This window comes from Lepidochelys kempii, chromosome 6 (genome assembly GCF_965140285.1).
Source record: "Lepidochelys kempii isolate rLepKem1 chromosome 6, rLepKem1.hap1, whole genome shotgun sequence".
NCBI classification, from domain to species: domain Eukaryota; kingdom Metazoa; phylum Chordata; order Testudines; family Cheloniidae; genus Lepidochelys; species Lepidochelys kempii.
The window spans coordinates 63,387,746-63,406,502 of record NC_136385.1 but is presented as its reverse complement, the minus strand read 5'-3'; the positions used below and the strand labels follow the sequence as shown (position 1 = coordinate 63,406,502).

The window sequence follows — 18,757 nt, the reverse complement described above, 5'->3', positions numbered from 1 at the left end:
CCACACATTGATGTGCAAAGCCAGTTCCTCCAATGACCAAAGGCCTTGGATCCTGAGGGTACCCAGATTATCCATGACTAGGGACAGTATGGGAGTGGGTCTTGAGAAGGAAACCTGCGCACACGTTCTCCAGGTTCTGCCATCACTAAAGCGTTGAAATTACCAATGGGGGAAGGGAGACCACCCTGTCCAGATGATGGCATCCTGGTGTGTATACTAACGTGAGCCACGATTGGAGTGGCCTTAGTCTCAGCCGTGCATGCTGCACCACATAAATGCATGATGCCATGTGGCCCAGCAGTTTCAAGCAGGTCCTTGCTGTAGTAATGGTGTGTTCTGTTACACTTTCTATGAGCGCCCCATCACTCAAAAGCAACTCTCCAGAAGAAAAGCCCTGGCTCGGGCTTTCTCTGGGCTGGTGCAAATATAGATTTCTGTGTGTTTATAAATAGCCCCAAGTCTTGAAAGGTTGACCATATCCGTTTTACGTGAGCTTCGACTTGGTCCCTGAACCAGTCTCTGATCATGCAGTCGTCCAGATAGGGGTGTACGTGCACCCCTCTCCTCTCAGGAAGGCTGCCACAACTGACATAGATTCATAGATATTTAGGTCAGAAGGGACCATTATGATCATCTAGTCTGACCTCCTGCACAATGCAGGCCACAGAATTTCACCCACCACTCCTAAAAAAGACCTCACACCTATATCTGTGCTATTGAAGTCCTCAAATTGTAGTTTGAAGACCTCAAGGAGCAGAGAATCCTCCAGCAAGTGACCCGTGCCCCATGCTACAGAGGAAGGCGAAAAACCTCCAGGGCCTTCCAATCTGCCCTGGAGGAAAATTCCTTCCCGACCCCAAATATGGCGATCAGCTAAACCCTGAGCATATGGGCAAGATTCATCAGCCAGATACTACAGAAAATTCTTTCCCGGGTAACTTGGATCTTACCCCATCTAAAAACCCATGCCATTTGTGAATACCCTCGGAGTGCTGACAAGCCAAAGGGTAGCACTGTGAACTGATAATGGCTGTGGTCCACCACAAATCATAGACATCTTCCAGTGTCCTTGGAATACTGTGATTTGAAAATACACATCCTTTAGGTTGAGGGCATCGTACCAGTCCCCTGGATCCAGACAAGATAATTGAGGCCAGGGAGACCATGCGGAACCTCAGCTTCTTTATGAATCTGTTGAGGTTTCGCAGATCCAAGATGGGTCTGAGGTCGCTATTAGCCTTTGGGATCCAGAAATAATGGGAGTAGAACCCTCTGCACCTTAGACACAGAAGAACCTCCTCCACTGCTCCTGCCCTTAGGAGCGACTGCATCTTCTGAGCCAGAAATCTCTCATGAGAAGGGTCCCTGAAGAGGGATGGAGAGGGAGGTTGGAAAGGAGAGGAAAAACTGAACTGTAGGATATATCCCACTTCTACTGTGTGCAACACCCAATGGTCAGTAGTAATGCAAGATGACAGCCAGGCCACAAACGAAGGGGAGGTAGGATCCAGGTAACGTTCCAGTATGCTGTCCTCAGGCATACCGTCACAAAGTCTGCTCTGAGCCTGCCATGCGTCTCGCCGAGGTGGATGTCTGGGCTGATGTCGAGTAAGGAGAAGGAGGGCACCTCCTATAGTCCTTATTTCTCCTCCTACTGAAGTCTTGCTTCTGATGTTGTTGATGTGCAGGATAGAACCTGCCCAACTGCCATGGTTTAAAATACCTCCTTGTAGGGTCTGGTGTATGTAGGTCCAATGACTTCAAGGTGGCCCAGGAGTCTCTGAAACTATGGAGCTTTGAGTCCGTTTGCTCCAAGAAGAGGAAGCCCCCTGCAAATGGCAGGTCCTGGATGGTTTCTGGACCTCAGATGGGAGTCTGAAGGCCTGTAGCCAGGAGCACTGTCTCATCATGACCACTGCGCTGAGAGCCACCTGAAAGGATGCCTTGGCTACTGCCTTCCCTTCCTCCACTAAGGCTATGAACGGACCCTCGATCCTAGAGGCAGGAGCTCCTCAAACTTCTCTAAGGCAGACTCGGAATTAAACCCACAGCAGCCTAAGAGGGCCTGATGGTTAGCTTTCCTCAGTTGGAGGTCCCCCGTGGAATATACTCTCCTGCCAAATAAGTCCAATTTTTTTGCATCCTTGGCATTCCTGCTGTCCCTGTCTCTCTTTAATTCACCTCAGAAACAACCAGCGAGCCCACTGGTGGATGAGTACATAGGAACTTGTAACCCCTTTGAGGAACAAAATTCTCTCTCTCCGTTCTCTTAGCCGTTGGCTGTATTGACACGGGGGTTTGCCAAAGGGTTTTTATCGGCTCCAGAATAGCCCAATTCAGGGGCAAGGCAACTCAGACGGCCCTGAGGGTACCAATATGTCCACAAGAGAGTGAGCAGACTCAGAGATTTCTTCTGCCTGAATGCCCATGTTTTGGACCATCCTGAGCAAAAGCTCCTGATTCGCCCTTAATCATCCTGAGTGTGTGCCACGGTGCTCCCTGGCAGTGCCTCATCCAGGGAGGAGGATGAAGCCTGTACAGGGACTGTACCTTTTCTGTAGACAGGCCCTGTGAAGGGGTCTCTCGTTTCTCGGTACCAGTACCAGCACCAACCTCTGTACTGACCTGTTCTGAGGGAGATGTGGAAGAGCTCACCCTTCAGAAGTCGCCGAGTATGAGTATCCTGACTGGTGCCCTTGCAGCTATTCTAACGCCCAAGGGTTCCACACTGGTCATGACACAGGCATCTGCTATTGAATACGTGACCATGGCATCAATGCCATCCCTTGCACCATGTCCAGCACTTGGTGCCTGTAACGCGATCAGTGTTTGTTCCCTCATGAGGCATAGGATTCAGCCTCTGAGTCTGATTCACGGAAGTCACTTCTGGGCGATCATGGTGGCGTGGTGCCGGTTGCCATCAGTAAGTGGTGTTGTGCAGGAGATGAGCAGTGCTGTCCTGAAATGGGGTAGTGCTGGGAAGTAGAGCGGTGCTGCAGGGGAGAGCAGTGACGAAATGTAGATCAGTGCCATGAGGTAGAGCGGTGCCACATGGGTGAAGAGCTATGCCGTTGCATCATTGCCAGCTTGCCCTTGATAGGCACTTGCTTTGGTGCCATAGCATCTTGTGGTGCGGGGGTGTTGCTAACTGTTCACGACTTGCTGGGGCATTGAGAGGGAGAGTAGTTCCCTCTCTGCTTGGAATGCCTCTGGCATGGATGGTAAAGCCAGGCTTGAGTTTTCTTGGTGGCTCTCCCTCGGCAGGTAGAGCATTTGTGTCGGACTCGGCTGTGCCCTTCCCAGCCCCGAAGTCGATGACACTGTGCACTCTGCTGCTATCTCAGAGTAGCCTAGCATGGGCTGCACTCTCTCTGAGCCCCTATGGCCTGCTGGCTTTGGGGTCAGCTAGCGCCCCCAGTCCGTCTTACGCTGCTTCTTCTTCAGCACCGGTGACAGTGAGTGGTGCCAAGAAGTCGGTGCTGGGATTGTCTTCTTGTGCACCGGTGGAAAATGACGGGGTCAGGAGTCCTCTGTAGAGCCCTTCCTCGGAGCCAAGGCACTTGAGGCAACTGTCATGCGGCATCGGCTTGTGACATGCAGCACATGGCTTAAAACCTTCAACCTGCGTGCGGGGAATTCGACCTACACTAACTTGTAAACTATTGTTCTAACTACCAACTAATGTAATAACTATATACAATTTTCTATTTACAGAGGTCGACTGAAGAAAGGCATTGAAAGAGCAAGAAACCAGTAATGTTGCAGTGACTGTCAAGGGCAGTAAAAAGGAACTGAAGGGGCGGGGATTGGCAAGCCCCTATATACCGCCCCATGAAGGCGCCACTCTAGTCGGCACAGGAGCCAACCTGACAGATACCACTGAGAGAAAAACTTCCAGAGACCGTGCACATGTACTGACGCGCACACCTATATTGGAATGGACATGAGCAAGCATTCGAAGAACAAGTCCATGACTCTTCTTCCCAGTAGTAGCTTTCCTCAGAGTTCAGCCAGAATTCTGCCTGTAGAAACTGAGAATCTGGCAACCTAGAAACCTAGTCCTGTAGCTCCTGCAGTAGCTGGCCATGTTGTATTTCTGTAAGGACAGGCCTGCAATATGTAGGATAATGGGCTCCAAGACTGTTGGTAGCTTCAAAAATAGCTTCATACCAGAGTGTGGCTGGAAAACCTCTCACACTTCTGAGACTTATTCCATTCTCTACTTATTCAAGATTCTCAGTGGACAAAAGTACCAATGTCCCACTTGGTGAAACGAGAAATTACTGAGTTCCGATATGATCCAGGAAGCTCCTAATATGTTGAAAGCTGACAATATCTAGAAAACCAATAATTCTGTATCCATCTGGTGGCTGGTGGATTCTCTACCCAAGCTTCTGGACTGCTATGATTGAACAGAAGAAGTGGATTTTAAAATGATTCATCTTTGATTCTACAGAAATTGATTACACTCACCTGGAAAAGATTCCTTCTTACTATAGGTGAGTGATTTTTCAAGCCCTGCTACTACATACAGAGGCTTTAACAGTTGCATCAGAATACTGTACACTAATTTCTGAGGAAGAAAATATAATGCACATACTTATGTGTCACTAAAATATGCACCAATTTTAAAAAAATATAGGTAATAGAACTTGTTTGCTCTAAACTCTGCTACAGACCAACCCCTTCCTGCTTCTCCAGGTGGGCACCAATGATACTGCCAAGAATGAACTTGAGCGGATCACTGCAGACTACGTGGCTCTGGGAAGAAGGATAAAGGAGTTTGAGGAGCAAGTGGTGTTCTCGTCCATCCTCCCTGTGGAAGGAAAAGGCCTGGGTAGAGACCATCGAATCCTGGAAGTCAACGAAAGGCTACGCAGGTGGTGTTGGAGAGAAGGCTTTGGACTCTTTGACCATGGGATGGTGTTCCAAGAAGGAGGAGTGCTAGGCAGAGATTGGCTCCACCTAACGAAGAGAGGGAAGAGCATATTCGCAAGCAGGCTGGCTAACCTAGTGAGGAGGGCTTTAAACTAGGTTCACCGGGGGAAGGAGACCACAGCCCTGAGGGAAGTGGGATAACGGGAGGAAGCACGAGCAGGAGAGCACAAGAGGGGAGGGCTCCTGCCTCATACTGAGAAAGCGGGATGATCAGCAAGTTATCTTAAGTGCCTATACACAAATGCAAAAAGCCTGGGAAACAAGCAGGGAGAACTGGAAGTCCTGGCACAGTCAAGGAATTATGATGTGATTGGAATAACAGAGACTTGGTGGGATAACTCACATGACTGGAGTACTGTCATGGAGGGATATAAACTGTTCAGGAAGGACAGGCAGGGCAGAAAAGGTGGGGGAGTTGCATTGTATGTAAGAGAGCAGTCAGTACAATTGCTCAGAGTGCCGTATGAAACTGCAGAAAAACCTGAGAGTCTCTGGATTAAGTTTAGAAGTGTGAGCAACAAGGGTGATGTTGTGGTGGGAGTCTGCTATAGACCACCAGACCAGGGGGATGGGGTGGATGAGGCTTTCTTCCGGCAACTCCCGGAAGTTACTAGATCGCAGGCCCTGGTTCTCATGGGAGACTTCAATCACCCAGATATCTGCTGGGAGAGCAATACAGCGGTGCACAGACAATCCAGGAAGTTTTTGGAAAGTGTAGGGGACAATTTCCTGGTGCAAGTGCTAGAGGAACCAACTAGGGGCAGAGCTCTTCTTGACCTGCTGCTCACAAACTGGAAAGAATTAGTTGGGGAAGCAAAAGTGGATGGGAACCTGGAAGGCAGTGATCATGAGATAGTCGAGTTCAGGATCCTGACACAGGGAAGAAAGGAGAGCAACAGAATACGGACCCTGGACTTCAGAAAAGCAGTCTTTGACTCCCTCAGGGAACTGATGGGCAGGATCCCCTGGGGGAATAAATTGAGGGGAAAAGGAGTCCAGGAGAGCTGGCTATATTTCAAAGAATCCTTATTGAGGTTCCAGGAACAAACCATCCTGATGTGTAGAAAGAATAGTAAATATGGCAGGCGACCAGCTTGGCTTAACAGTGAAATCCTTGCTGATCTTAAACACAAAAAAGAAGCTTACAAGAAGTGGAAGATTGGACAAATGACCAGGGAGGAGTACAAAAATATTGCTCAGGCATGCAGGAGTGAAATCAGGAAGGCCAAATCACACCTGGAGGTGCAGCTAGCAAGAGAAGTTAAGAGGAACAAGAAGGGTTTCTTCAAGTATGTTAGCAACAAGAAGATAGTCAAGGAAAGTGTGGGCCCCTTACTGAATGAGGGAGGCAACCTAGTGACAGAGAATGTGGAAAAAGCTAACGTACTCAGTGCTTTTTTTGCCTCTGTCTTCACGAACGAGATCGGCTCCCAGACTACTGCACTGGGCAGCACAGCATGGGGAGGAGGTGACCAGCCCTCTGTGGAGAAAGCAGCGGTTCAGGACTATTTGGAAAAGCTGGACGGGCACAAGTCCATGGGGCCAGATGAGCTGCATCTGAGAGTGCTAAAGGAGTTGGCAGATGTGATTGCAGAGCCATTGGCCATTATCTTTGAAAACTCATGGCGATCGGGGGAGGTCCCGGATAACTGGAAAAAGGCTAATGCAGTGCCCATCTTTAAAAGAGGGAAGAATGCGAATCCGGGCAACTACAGGCCAGTCAGCCTCACCTCAGTCCCTGGAAAAATCATGGAGCAGGTCCTCAAGGAATCAATTCTGAAGCACTTAGAGGAGAAGAAAGTGATCAGGACAAGTCAGCATGGATTCACCAAGGGCAAGTCATGCCTGACTAATCTAATTGCCTTCTATGATGAGATAACTGGCTCTGTGGATGAGGGGAAAGCAGTGGACATGTTATTCCTTGAATTTGGCAAAGCTTTTGACACGGTCTCCCACAGTATGCTTGCCAGCAAGTTAAAGAAGTATGGGCTGGACGAATGGACTATAAGGTGGACAGAAAGCTGGCTAGATCATCAGGCTCAACGGGTAGTGATCAATGGCTCCATTTCTAGTTGGCAGCTGGTATCAAGCAGAGTGCCCCAAGGGTCGGTCCTGGGGCCAGTTTTGTTCCATATCTTCATAAATGATCTGGAGGATGGTGTGGACTGCACCCTCAGCAAGTCTGCAGATGACACTAAACTGGGAGGAGTGGTAGATACGCTGGAGGGTACGGATAGGATACAAAGGGAACTAGACAAATTAGAGACCAAAAGAAATCTGATGAGGTTCAGCAAGGACAAGTGCAGAGTCCTGCACTTAGGACGGAAGAATCCCATACACCGCTACAGACTACGGACCGAATGGCTAGGCAGTAGTTCTGCAGAAAAGGACCTAGTGGGTTACAGTGGATAAGAGGCTGGATATGAGTCAACAGTGTGCTCTTGGTCCCAAGAAGGCTAACGGCATTTTGGGCTGTATAAGTATGGGCATTGCCAGCAGATCGAGGGACGTGATCATTCCTCTCTATTTGACATTGGTGAGGCCTCATCTAGAGAACTGTGTCCAGTTTTGGGTCCCACACTACAAGAAGGATGTGGAAAAATTGGAAAGCGTCCAGCGGAGGGCAACAAAAATTATTAGGGGACTGGAACACATGACTTATGAGGAGAGGCTGAGGGAACTGGGATTGTTTAGTCTACAGAAGAGAAGAATGAGGGGGGATTTGATAGCTGCTTTCAACTACCTGGAAGGTGAAAGGTTCCAAAGAGGATGGATCTAGACTGTTCTCAGTGATAGCAGATGACAGAACAAGGAGTAATGGTCTCAAGTTGCCGTGCGGCAGGTTTAGATTGGATATTAGGAAAAACTTTTTCTCTAGGAGGATGGTGAAGCACTGGAATGCGTTACCTAGGGAGGTGGTGGAATCTCCTTCCTTTGAGGTTTTTAAGGTCAGGCTTGACAAAGCCCTGGCTGGGATGATTTAATTGGGGATCGGTCCTGCTTTGAGCAGGGGGTTGGACTAGATGACCTCCTGAGGTCCCTTCCAACCCTGATATTCTATGATTCTCTTTTCTGGAAGAAGCCCAGAGAGCTTAAAATGCAATCACTTGAAGCCTTAAGGACTGAGACTCAGTCCTTCAAAGCAGCCATTGAGCAGAAGGTGAAGACAATCTTGATCAATACTGATTTTTCATTGAGACCATGTCATCCCAGGGTTTGAAAACATGACATATGCAGTAGTAACCCTTTGGATGCAGAATCTTGTAGAATCCTTTCTGGCCGGAAGGAGGTCATTCATCAACTGGTCAGGATACCTGAAGCCACAATGGTTCACCCTTTTCTGTTTCTGCTTGCCAACTGAAAGGTGGCAGCATGTCCTGGCTCCCTGACAGATTACCAGCCTATGATGTTGCAGCAGCTGGATTGCTCTTTGGGTGATCCAAATAACTTTTTGTCTGTATTAGAACCTAATCAGGAGGTTTCCTAAATAGTGGAATACATTAACTTCCTCCTTTCTCGGGCACACTTTTAGCACCACCAGAATTGTGACAGTTACTGTATTGGAAAAGGTGCTTCCCAAGCACTTGGTTGTACTCCCACTCTCTTTAGAAAACAATCTCCAAGAGTAGGATCCATAAGTAGGATATCAATCCTGTGGGGAAATAGCTCCAATGTCCAGGAGATGTTGAGCAGTATTTGACATAGCTTTCTGTGACAGGGCATGATCAGAAGCACCTGGATCATGCAGATTACTGCAGAAGGAAGCACAGAGAATGAGTCTGGGTTGAGGAGTGAAGGTTGCGAGGAAGCCTCCCCTTGCTGTAAGCCTGCTTTACACTGTGTAACTTTGTAAGAAAAGAATAAATATTCACCTTGGTGAAAGATAACAAGCTGGTGTGTGTTTGTGATTGTGAGACCACACAAACTGGCCAGGCAGTGGAGTTCACTGGTTAATGACAGAGGCACCTTGTGACACCATCCATTTCGAAGGGTTAAAGCAAAGCGATTTAGTGACAAGAAATTTGGTAGGAGGGTAAGAAATTTCTGGGAGGTAGTTGTGCTGAATGATGTCCAATACCCATTTGTCCCAGTGGTTTGGAACCCAGAACTGGAAAAAAAAATTCCTTAAACATGCCACTGAGTTGTGGGTGATGTGAGCTGGCCAGCCTTCATTCCTTACTGGAGCAGGGCTTGAGAAGCTTTGCCTTCCTCCAAAGCCTCAAGGAACTCCTGAGAATTCCTCTTCAGTATCAGCAAGGACATCTTGCTAACAACTATGTCTGCTCTAACTTACAGCAGCCCATTTGGTTACAGCAGCGAACAGAATTCCGGAATTTCTATAGCATTGTGTGCTATGGGTCTGCTCCCAGTCTGGTCCCTCCCACATCCAGACCATCTCTGGAACCCCTTATGCCATTGTCTGCAAGGGGGTTGTGTGCAGCCACTAACAGAAAGACCACCTATGATGTGCCTACACCAGGGGAATTCTTCCCTGGTCTGATGCAATGCTTTCAGTGGCGCCTATAAGCTATTGGAATGATGTACAGAGCTAGGCCAGAGGCAGAATCTGCATCTAGATTTGTTTTCTTTGTGTATTACTAGCCATGTTAGGTAACCGTAGCAAATAAAATAAGTTTTTATTGCTTTTTACTCCTATTAGCTCTCCTGATTGCAATGCTAAGAGAGTGAGCTGGAGTCTACATCGTTTTGTGTCCCATCTAGGGTGACCAGAGGTCCCGATTTTATAGGGACAGACCTGATTTTTGGGTCTTTTTCTTATATAGGCTCCTATTACCTCCCACCCCCACCCCGAATTTTCACATTTGCTGTCTGGTCATCCTAATCCCATCGGTATTTTTACCAACTTCCATTTACAAGGCCATTCAGTTAGACATAAGTAAAGACCATGAGAAAGTACAGTTGTGACTGAAGACCTGATCTGGCCAGTAAACCCTTATTACTGGTGATGACGTGTGAGAAGGAAAAAACAGTTTGCTTGTCAGAGCCCACACTGAGTTTGCAGAGCTGTTAGAAAAAAAAAATCTATTATTGGTAACTCAGCACAACTGATATGATGTCACTCAGATACTAAACATAGAACCCTACTGTCAGGGTTCCCTCCCCACTCTGAACTCTGGGGTACAGATGTGGGGACCCGCATGAAAGACCCCTAAGCTTATTTCTACCAACTTAGATTAAAAACTTCCCCAAGGCACAAATCCTTCCCTGTCCTTGGATGAGTACTGCTGCCACCACCAAGTAAGTTAGACAGAGATTCAGGAAAAGGACCACTTGGAGTGCCTGTTTCCCCAAAATATTCCCCCAAGTCCCTTCACCCCCTTTCCTGGGGAGGCTTGAGAATAATCTAACAACCAGATAGGTAAACAAGGTGAGCACAGACCAGACCCTTGGGTTTTTAGGACACTAAAAACCAATCAGATTCTTAAAAAACAGAACTTATTATAAAGAAAAAAAAGTAAAAGAAGCACCTCTGTAAAATCAGGATGGAAGGTAATTTTACAGGGTAATAAGATTTAAAACACAGAGGATTCCCCTCTAGGCAAAACTTCAAAGTTACAAAAAACCGGGATAAACCTCCCTCTTAGCACAGGGAAAATCCACAAGCTAAAACAAAAGATAAACTAATGCATTATCTTGCTATACTTAAAATTTGTAATCTTAGAGGCTTATTTCAGGTATGGTTTTAGGAGAGGGTTTTTTTTTTTTCTGCCTTGTCCCTCTCTTTGTCCCGAGAGAACAACAACAAAGCACAAAACAAAAAACCTCCCCCCACAGATCTGAAAGGATCTTCTTCTCTTACTGGTCCTTTTGGTCAGGTGCCAACCAGGTTATTTGAGCTTCTTAACCCCTTACAGGTAAAGGAGAGATTTTATGCTACCCTTTAGCTATATGGTTGTGACACCTACAATGACATATTTAAAGTGTTCCTTTTCAACATATAATCACACTTAAAACCTTGCAGAATAGGCTTCTATTTGACAACTCTTTGCAAAGACACAATGAAACATTTGTGACGACACTAGATTTCTGACAGAAGCTAAACATGACAAAAGACTATACAGACACCAGTACAGTTGAGAAAAATATATAAAAACTAAACCTAATGCAAAAGAGAGAAGCCATTTGTAATTAAGCTTTTGTATCATACAGGTTTGATGCAAGAGAAAAATTTATAATAAATTGCTATAGCTGCGTTGATCCCAGGATATTAGAGATATAAGCTGCGTGAGGTAATATCTTTTATTGGACCAGCTTCTGTTGGTGAGGGAGACAAGCTTTCAAGCTTACACAGAGCTCTTCATCAGGTCATCTTTCATCAACAGAGGTTGGTGCAATAAAAAATTTTTAATGTCAGACTTTAAGAGTAATACTGTATTTCTACCACCTCTGACCATAGTCCACATCACTTGCTGATAATGTGAATTTAGACATTAATATTATACACAAAGTATCAGTATTAATATATATTAATAAACCTACATTCTTTTGAATTCCAGCTCTCAAACTGTTTTATTTGAATCAGGACATGCTATTTGTAGTAGAGAGAGAGAGAGTCTGGAGCATGAGGTGTAGTACAAGGCCTGAGGCATGAACCAAAGTCAGCAAAAGTTATGCCCTGTCAAATGCAGATGCTTACCTGCAAGTTCACTATCCTGTACATGAACTTGGCACTGGTATTGCTAGCATTGCTAAAACACACTGAATATGTAAATATATTCCAGCAGCCAAGGACAAGAACACTCCAATTTAGCACACAATAAGATGGTTTGACAGAAGTGATGAATAGCGATGTTTTGTCTGAACCATCAGGAGAAAGGTACAAAGGGAGGTAACAAACATGTCATGAAACAGATAAGGTGATACATAAGTTGTTTATCCCAGATTGTTTGTCTCAGTATATAAATGTTGGGATGCCTCGCCTTAACCCTTTGTCTGGCCTCGGTGGGGGGGGGGGAGGGGAGAGGGGAGAGCGGAAAGTCCCGCCACTCACTGAGCTAGTCCACTGTAACAGGTATACATGTGCTAGTGTAACTGTAGACATTGATCTGGGGAGCTCGGGCCATGCTTCGTTGACAATAATTCTGGCCATGTGCTTTCCCCACTAAACCAAATCGGTGGTCTCTTCGGACAGTTCGACGGAGGTCTGATGGGCTGGCTATCTGCACAGAACTGGCACAGTACAAAGAGAATGAACTCACACACAGCCAGCAACTGAAACACTATTCAGTACAACAATTATACAAGATAATTTCAACCGATTGCTCCTCAGAATGTAATTCAGCTTTACCCTTCTCCCATAAAAATGCTGATATATCACCTTTATTGACATTGTAGGCCCAATCATTGGCCCTGCTTTGTCCCCTTTGCACTGTTCTGGTGGTGGAAGGAGACAAAAAAGGTCTCTCTAACAGCCAGGTGGGTTTCCTCTGGCAAAGCACTAGAGCCAATAATGTTGCATTGTGTGTCAAATCACTTCAGTCATTTTCCATACTGGCCATTCCCTCACACAACTACACATTTTATAAGAACTGTTCTTAAACAGTTACTCATTATTAAATCCCTACCTCATAAGAATGTCCATCAGGAAAGTCATAGAAAGAGAGAGCACAACACATTCACATCATCAGGAGGGAAGATAAAAATACTATTTCTTTCTTGTATTATACTTTGTTGTACAATATACTTATTATGATCACTATTCTTGAAAAAGTAATTGGTTGTGAGGCTGAGTAAATATCCCAAACTTGCCTCACCTTTTAATCAATCTCAGCAGCCACTTACTACCACTTATGCTACAAACAATAGTCACAATTTATTTTTGATTTTCCTAGTTTAAACTAATTAATGGATTACAATCTATCTCATACAAGTTATGGGCTGGGGGGAAGGAGTTAGAGGATTTCATTACTTTGAGGTGGTGGAAAGAAAAAACTATATTCCACAACAAACACCATTCACCATCTCTGCAGTGAATCTTTGTAACAGGACTACAGCTGTACAAGACTTCTAAGTCACTGTTGTACATTATGTACAGCTCTTGAAATCACATTTGCATCTCACCACAACAGACACAATTCTCAAGAATAAAAAAAAACCCATGAAAGGATGTGCAGCTGAAAACGAGGCCCCTTGAAATAGTCTCAAATTGGACACCCAAAACTGAGGCACTGAAAATCTCTAGTCATTTTTGAAAATTTAGCCTCCCGTTTCTAACCATTCAATAACTTCTCAGGCAATGAATGTACATCTCCCCTCCTCTTCTTTATATTTTTCTGTGGTATGAATTATCATATACTAAATACATTATGAGCTTGTTCCCTCAGTTTGAAACTTCAGGACCTTCATGTCGCGTTTGTGCTCTAGCAATGTGACAAATTAATTGGTGTGCTTGCATCTATCAGTAAAAATCTTCTATGTTTGAAATAAGGTTTCAAACATGGCCTCTTCTCTGCTGCTTCTCAAACAATATTGAAAACTTTTTACCTGTTTATATTGACAGGGCCAATCATGTTCAAAACCCATTATTAGAAAGGCACAATCAATTCTGCTAGAAAGAGACAGGACCACATTTTCTTACAACAGGTGATACACTTAGGTGTTTATCTATAGCAATGGGAAAAGCATTTTTAACATTACTTCATGAGGAACCTGGGAAAAGCCATGTTTGACACAATACTAAACATGGCTTCACTTCCTAGTGACAGGGCTTGTAAGGGGGAAATAGGATTTATAGAAACAGACAGACAGTCCTATATTGGACTACTGCTGAGTGGGAGGATGTGTGCATTGTCCTGGTCACTAAACAAGTAAGATTAGAAAGGATGGCCACATAGTTCTTTGGCCTCTTGCCTTAGACTTTCAAAGGTTGTGCCTGTGTTATGGGACGAATAAGGGACTGTAACTGACCTGTTCTCCTAGTATGAAGTGAAGTTGCCAAAAATTTGTTTGGCATAAATAAAAAGTACTGAAAGAAACAGGAGTTTTTAAAAAATCAGCTGGAAGAAAATCAGATCAGATATGAAGAAAACCAAGACTTCCAAAGTAAAGAAAACTCAGAGTAAATTCAAAATCAGGAGATTAAAATCTAGTTATATGTTTTGTGCCTATAAAAAATGAAGAAGAGGACATGGGTACAATGTGTCTTCCTTTACAACAATAACCCTGCTGCTGACAAAGTGTTCCATTTATTATCTGTGCTCTTTGGGAGTTAAATCAATGATGCCATTCCTTTTCCTCTGTCTCCTCAGAGAAAGACACAATGAGGTTCCAGTCACATCTGTCTGTATTATAGACTCAGCACATGGTACACAGACTCCTACAAAAGCAAAGTGTGCTTCATCACATCTAAATCTGTCCCTAATTACAATTACACACACAGGATATAATAACATAGCTTTTCTATGCTCAGCTGTAGCAGCCAGATACTCACAAAGATGGGTCTTGGACCAGATCTTTAAGGTTTATCCCACTGCGATCTTCAGCAAGGTTCCTAAAACAACTGTCGCTCACTAAAAAAGAGAAACACAAGAAATGAACATTTGAGAACTGTGTACAGTTTTTGTCAGCCAAGTAATAATATTTGTTTGGTTGGCAGGTTGTTTATTTAAAGGAAAGCTCAGAGCTCATCCATTAAATTACTTTTCAGTGAAGTTTCACCTAATTTAGATATGTTGACTAAAGCACAAAGAGGTCAGAAAACTTGTCATGAGGAGGGTCATTAAGTGCCTCAGCCAGGGCCCTCAACACTCCTAAATCCCTTGCTCTCACAAGCCAACCACACAATCTCATCAAACATCACATGAGAGGCATAAATATATACAAATATGAAAAATTATAGTGTAATTGTGTCAATCACACACAATTCAATACTCTAAAGGGTTCAAAATATTGAGAATTGCTATATTTTAACATTTCAAGTTTTCAATAGTTTATAGTATGGTATAAATTGTTTACTTGAATTGAAGTAAACATACAATAATTTAGATGGTATAATTATTAATACAACTTATAAATGATATTAAAATTGTGTTTAAAACAGTTTCAGTGGAATAATCCACCTAGGAGATTTACCATAATAATTCAAGACACAATGAATTACATAGGGCAATTAAGTTTAAAAGAACATTATCCATGTATTTTTGTTTTGTTTTCCAAAAAACATATTTATTGTGTGAACCTGGAGCCCAAAAGCTCCTTGTTGCATAATTCCCTCCTCATATACACACCCTTAGTACTCTTTGCAGCATTGTTATAGTGTAGTACTTTGCATTTGTCCTTACTGAATTTCATCCCATGTATTTCAGACCATTTCTCCAATTTGTCAAGAAAGTATTATTTTGAATTCTAATCCTGTCCTCCAAAATGCTCCCAGCTTGGTATCATCCACAAACTTTATAACTGTACTCTCTGTGCCATTATCTAAATAATTTATGAATATGTTAAACGGAACTGGACATAGGACAGATCCCTGCAGGACCCCACTCAATATGCTCTTCCTGCAGTTGTGCACCCCCCCCCCATAGTAACTTTGTCTAGGCTATATTTCCTTAGTTTGCTTATGAGGGGATCATGTGAGACAGCATCAAAAGCCTTACTAAAATCAAGATATATCACATCTACTGCTTCCCCACCAAGTGTTGTTACCCTGTCAAAGAAGGATATTAGGTTGGTTTGACATGAGTTGTTCTTGACAAATCCAAGGTGTTACTTATTATCTTCTAGATGCTTACAAACTGATTGATTATTTATTCATTAACTTTCTGGGTACCAAAGTTAAAGTGACTGGTCCATAATTCCCTGGGTTAGCCTTATTCCCCTTTTTATAGATAGGCAGAATATTTGCCCTTTTCCAGTCCACCAGGATCTCTTCTGCCCTTTATGAATTCTCAAAGATAATTACGAATGGTTCAGAGATTTCTTCAGTTTCTTAAGCACACCTCTACCCTGATATAATGCTGCCCTTGGGAGCCAAAAAATCTTACCGTGTTACAGGGGAAACTGCATTACATTGAACTTGCTTTGATCCACTGGAGCGCGCAGCCCCGCCCCCCCCAGAGCGCTGCTTTACCACTTTATATCCGAATTCATGTTATATCGGGTCACTTATATCAGGGTAGAGGTGTACTCTAGGTTGTATTTCAGCAGGCCCTGCTTACTTGGAATCATCTAACTTGTCTAAATAATTCTTAGCTTGTTCTTTCCCTGTGTTGGCCTCAGACACTACACCACTTGCACTGATGTTCAGTATGTTAGTCATCCATTCACTGCTAACCTTTTTGGCGAAAACTGAAACAAAAAAGGCATTTAACCTTCAAGCCATTGTTGCATTTCCTGTTATTTCCTGTTATTGTCTTTCCCTACTCTTGAATAATGGGCCTACTCTGTCCTCTCCCTCTTGCTTCTCATGTATTTGTAAAATCTTTTTTTTTTAACTTGAATGCCCTAGCAAGTTTAATCTTGTTTTGTCCCTTGGCCTTTCTAATTTTATCCCTATATGGTTGGAGTTTTTTTTTTAATTCAAAACCAGTTTATTGTGCTAGAAATTATTAAGTGAACTTATATGGTCTGTGTTATGTATGAGGCCAGACTAGATGATCATCACAGTCCTTTCTGTCCTGAAAAAAAATCTATAACTCTCATATTGGTCTCTTAGGGCTATTGGTAGCCAATGCAAGTTAGAGCAATCCTCAATGCAGCCAGCCAGCCTAAGATCCTTGTGTCTAGACAGAAAACTCAAATCGCGTTATAACAACACAGTTAGTAGGTTAATTGAAGAGCTTTCAAATGATGTAAAATACCAACTAACTCAAAGTCTGTGTACATGTGAAGAGTTTTCAATTCAGCTTCATATGACAACCAATGTTGGTAATGCAGCACAATTATTAGTTTTTGTTCGTTAGGTTTGGCTGGGAAAAAATTTTAGAAGATTTTAATTTTTGTCAGGAATTACTGGAACAGACAACAGGTCAGGAAATAGTCAAATTATTGGATATTTCATGAAAACTGAATTGCTAAATTTGGAGAAGTGTGGTGCTGTTTGCATGGACAGTGGTGCTGCTATGGTAGGCAATAAGAGTGGTGATGTTGCAAGAATATGAGCCATAAACCCATGGGTAATTGTAACACACTATATGTTGCATCACCAGGCCCTTGCATCAAAGAAAAGGGACCCAAATTAAATGATGTGCTAAATGAAGCTGTGACAGTTGTGAATTTTGTAAAGTCCTGGCCTTTGAATTCATGCCTTTTTCCAAAGCTGTGTTTAGAAATGGGTGCAGGACATGACAAATTATTGTTTCATACAGAAGTGTGTTGGCTATCTCACAGCAGAGTGTTGGAAAGAGTTTTTGAGCTCCACAAAGAGCTGCTGGGTTTTCTTTCTGTGCAATCCCAAGATCACTGCAAACTTTTCTGATCTGATATGGATCATGAAGCTTGCTTACCTCACAGACATTTTTAACTTGTTGAATGCACTAAACCTGTCCACACAAGGGGGCGATACAACCATACTTGAGGTGAGTGACAAGACTGCAGCTTTTCAGAAGAAAATATAGATTTGGAAAACTAGACTGAGCAGTGGAATCTCAGAGATGTTTCCACTATTGACAGAATTTCTGAATACTAATAGCATCACAACTGACTGCATGAGAGAGAGAATCGTTGCTCAACTTTCAATAATATAAACATGGAGGAATATAACTGAGTTCTGGATCCGTTCTCAACTTTTGCTATGTCATCCTGCCACTGGATTGGAAAAGCAGGACAGGAGCTGCTCGAACTATCCTGTTTCTGCACACTGAAAATTAAAAGCGGCAAAGAGTCCTGTGGCACCTTATAGACTAACAGACATATTGGAGCATAAGCTTTCGTGGGTGAATACCCACTTCGTTGAAGCATGCATCCGACGAAGTGGGTATTCACCCATGAAAGCTTATGCTCCAATACGTCTGTTAGACTATAAGGTGCCACAGGGCTCTTTGCCACTTTTACAGATCCAGACTAACACGGCTACCCCTCTTATACTGAAAATTAAGTTTCAGAAACAGACACCTTGACAGTTTTGGCCAACTGTTGCACTAAAGTACCCAATTTTAGTTACAGAAGCAATGAAAGTGTCACTACCTTTCCCAATAACACACACACACAAAGCATCATTCTCTGCCATGACAGCTATGAAGACAAAGTTCAGGTCCCGACTGGAAATGAAGAATGATTTACGAGTTTACTTGTCAATCATCACACCAAGAATAGACAGACTGCAGTAAGACATAGGCACACCCATCTCACTGATTATCTATAAGTACTCATACTCTTTTTCTTAAAGCATTACAAATAGAACGTGTTTATATGAAGTAAACATATACTTTTGTCAATCAGTTTCTCATTTGGGGGGTCCATGATTAACAGTGCATTTGAAAAGGGGTATGACTTCAAAAAAGGTATGAGAACTTTGGCCTTTGTATGAAAAGATTCTTTACTATACAGTATTTTATGATGATTAAATTTTTCTTATAAATTATTCCTTTTTTGTTTTGTTTTTTTAAAATATCAAGTACCTTAGAATTTCCTTAAAAGAATATGATTTATCTTAAGAAAATGTCTTGATCTTCTTTGACCTAGCTGTCTCTATGGTGTTCTTCTGTGAACAGTCCATAGCAGAATTTGATTTCTTTCGCCTTTATATAGAATTTTCCCTTAGAATCACCATTTGTATTATAGTGTTGCCCAGAAGTCCCAATTCAGATTCAGGTCCCATTGTTCTGGGCACTGTTTGCATATACAGTGAGACACAGTCCCT

General features: G+C 43.4%; 1 protein-coding gene across 20 annotated transcripts in view; it reads right to left on the bottom strand.

The window, feature by feature from the left end:
• Positions 1–18,757, bottom strand: part of GPHN (gephyrin) — a 590,148-nt gene that overhangs the window by 408,906 nt on the left and 162,485 nt on the right. For 18 of the 20 annotated variants that reach the window (XM_073348373.2, XM_073348352.2, XM_073348355.2 and 15 more), the window contains one exon: positions 14,390–14,468. The exons of the other annotated variants lie outside the window; for them this stretch is intronic. In XM_073348373.2, the coding sequence (XP_073204474.1) occupies positions 14,390–14,468 (79 nt within the window). The remainder of the gene's footprint in view (positions 1–14,389; positions 14,469–18,757) is intronic. 20 annotated transcript variants of the gene reach the window in all.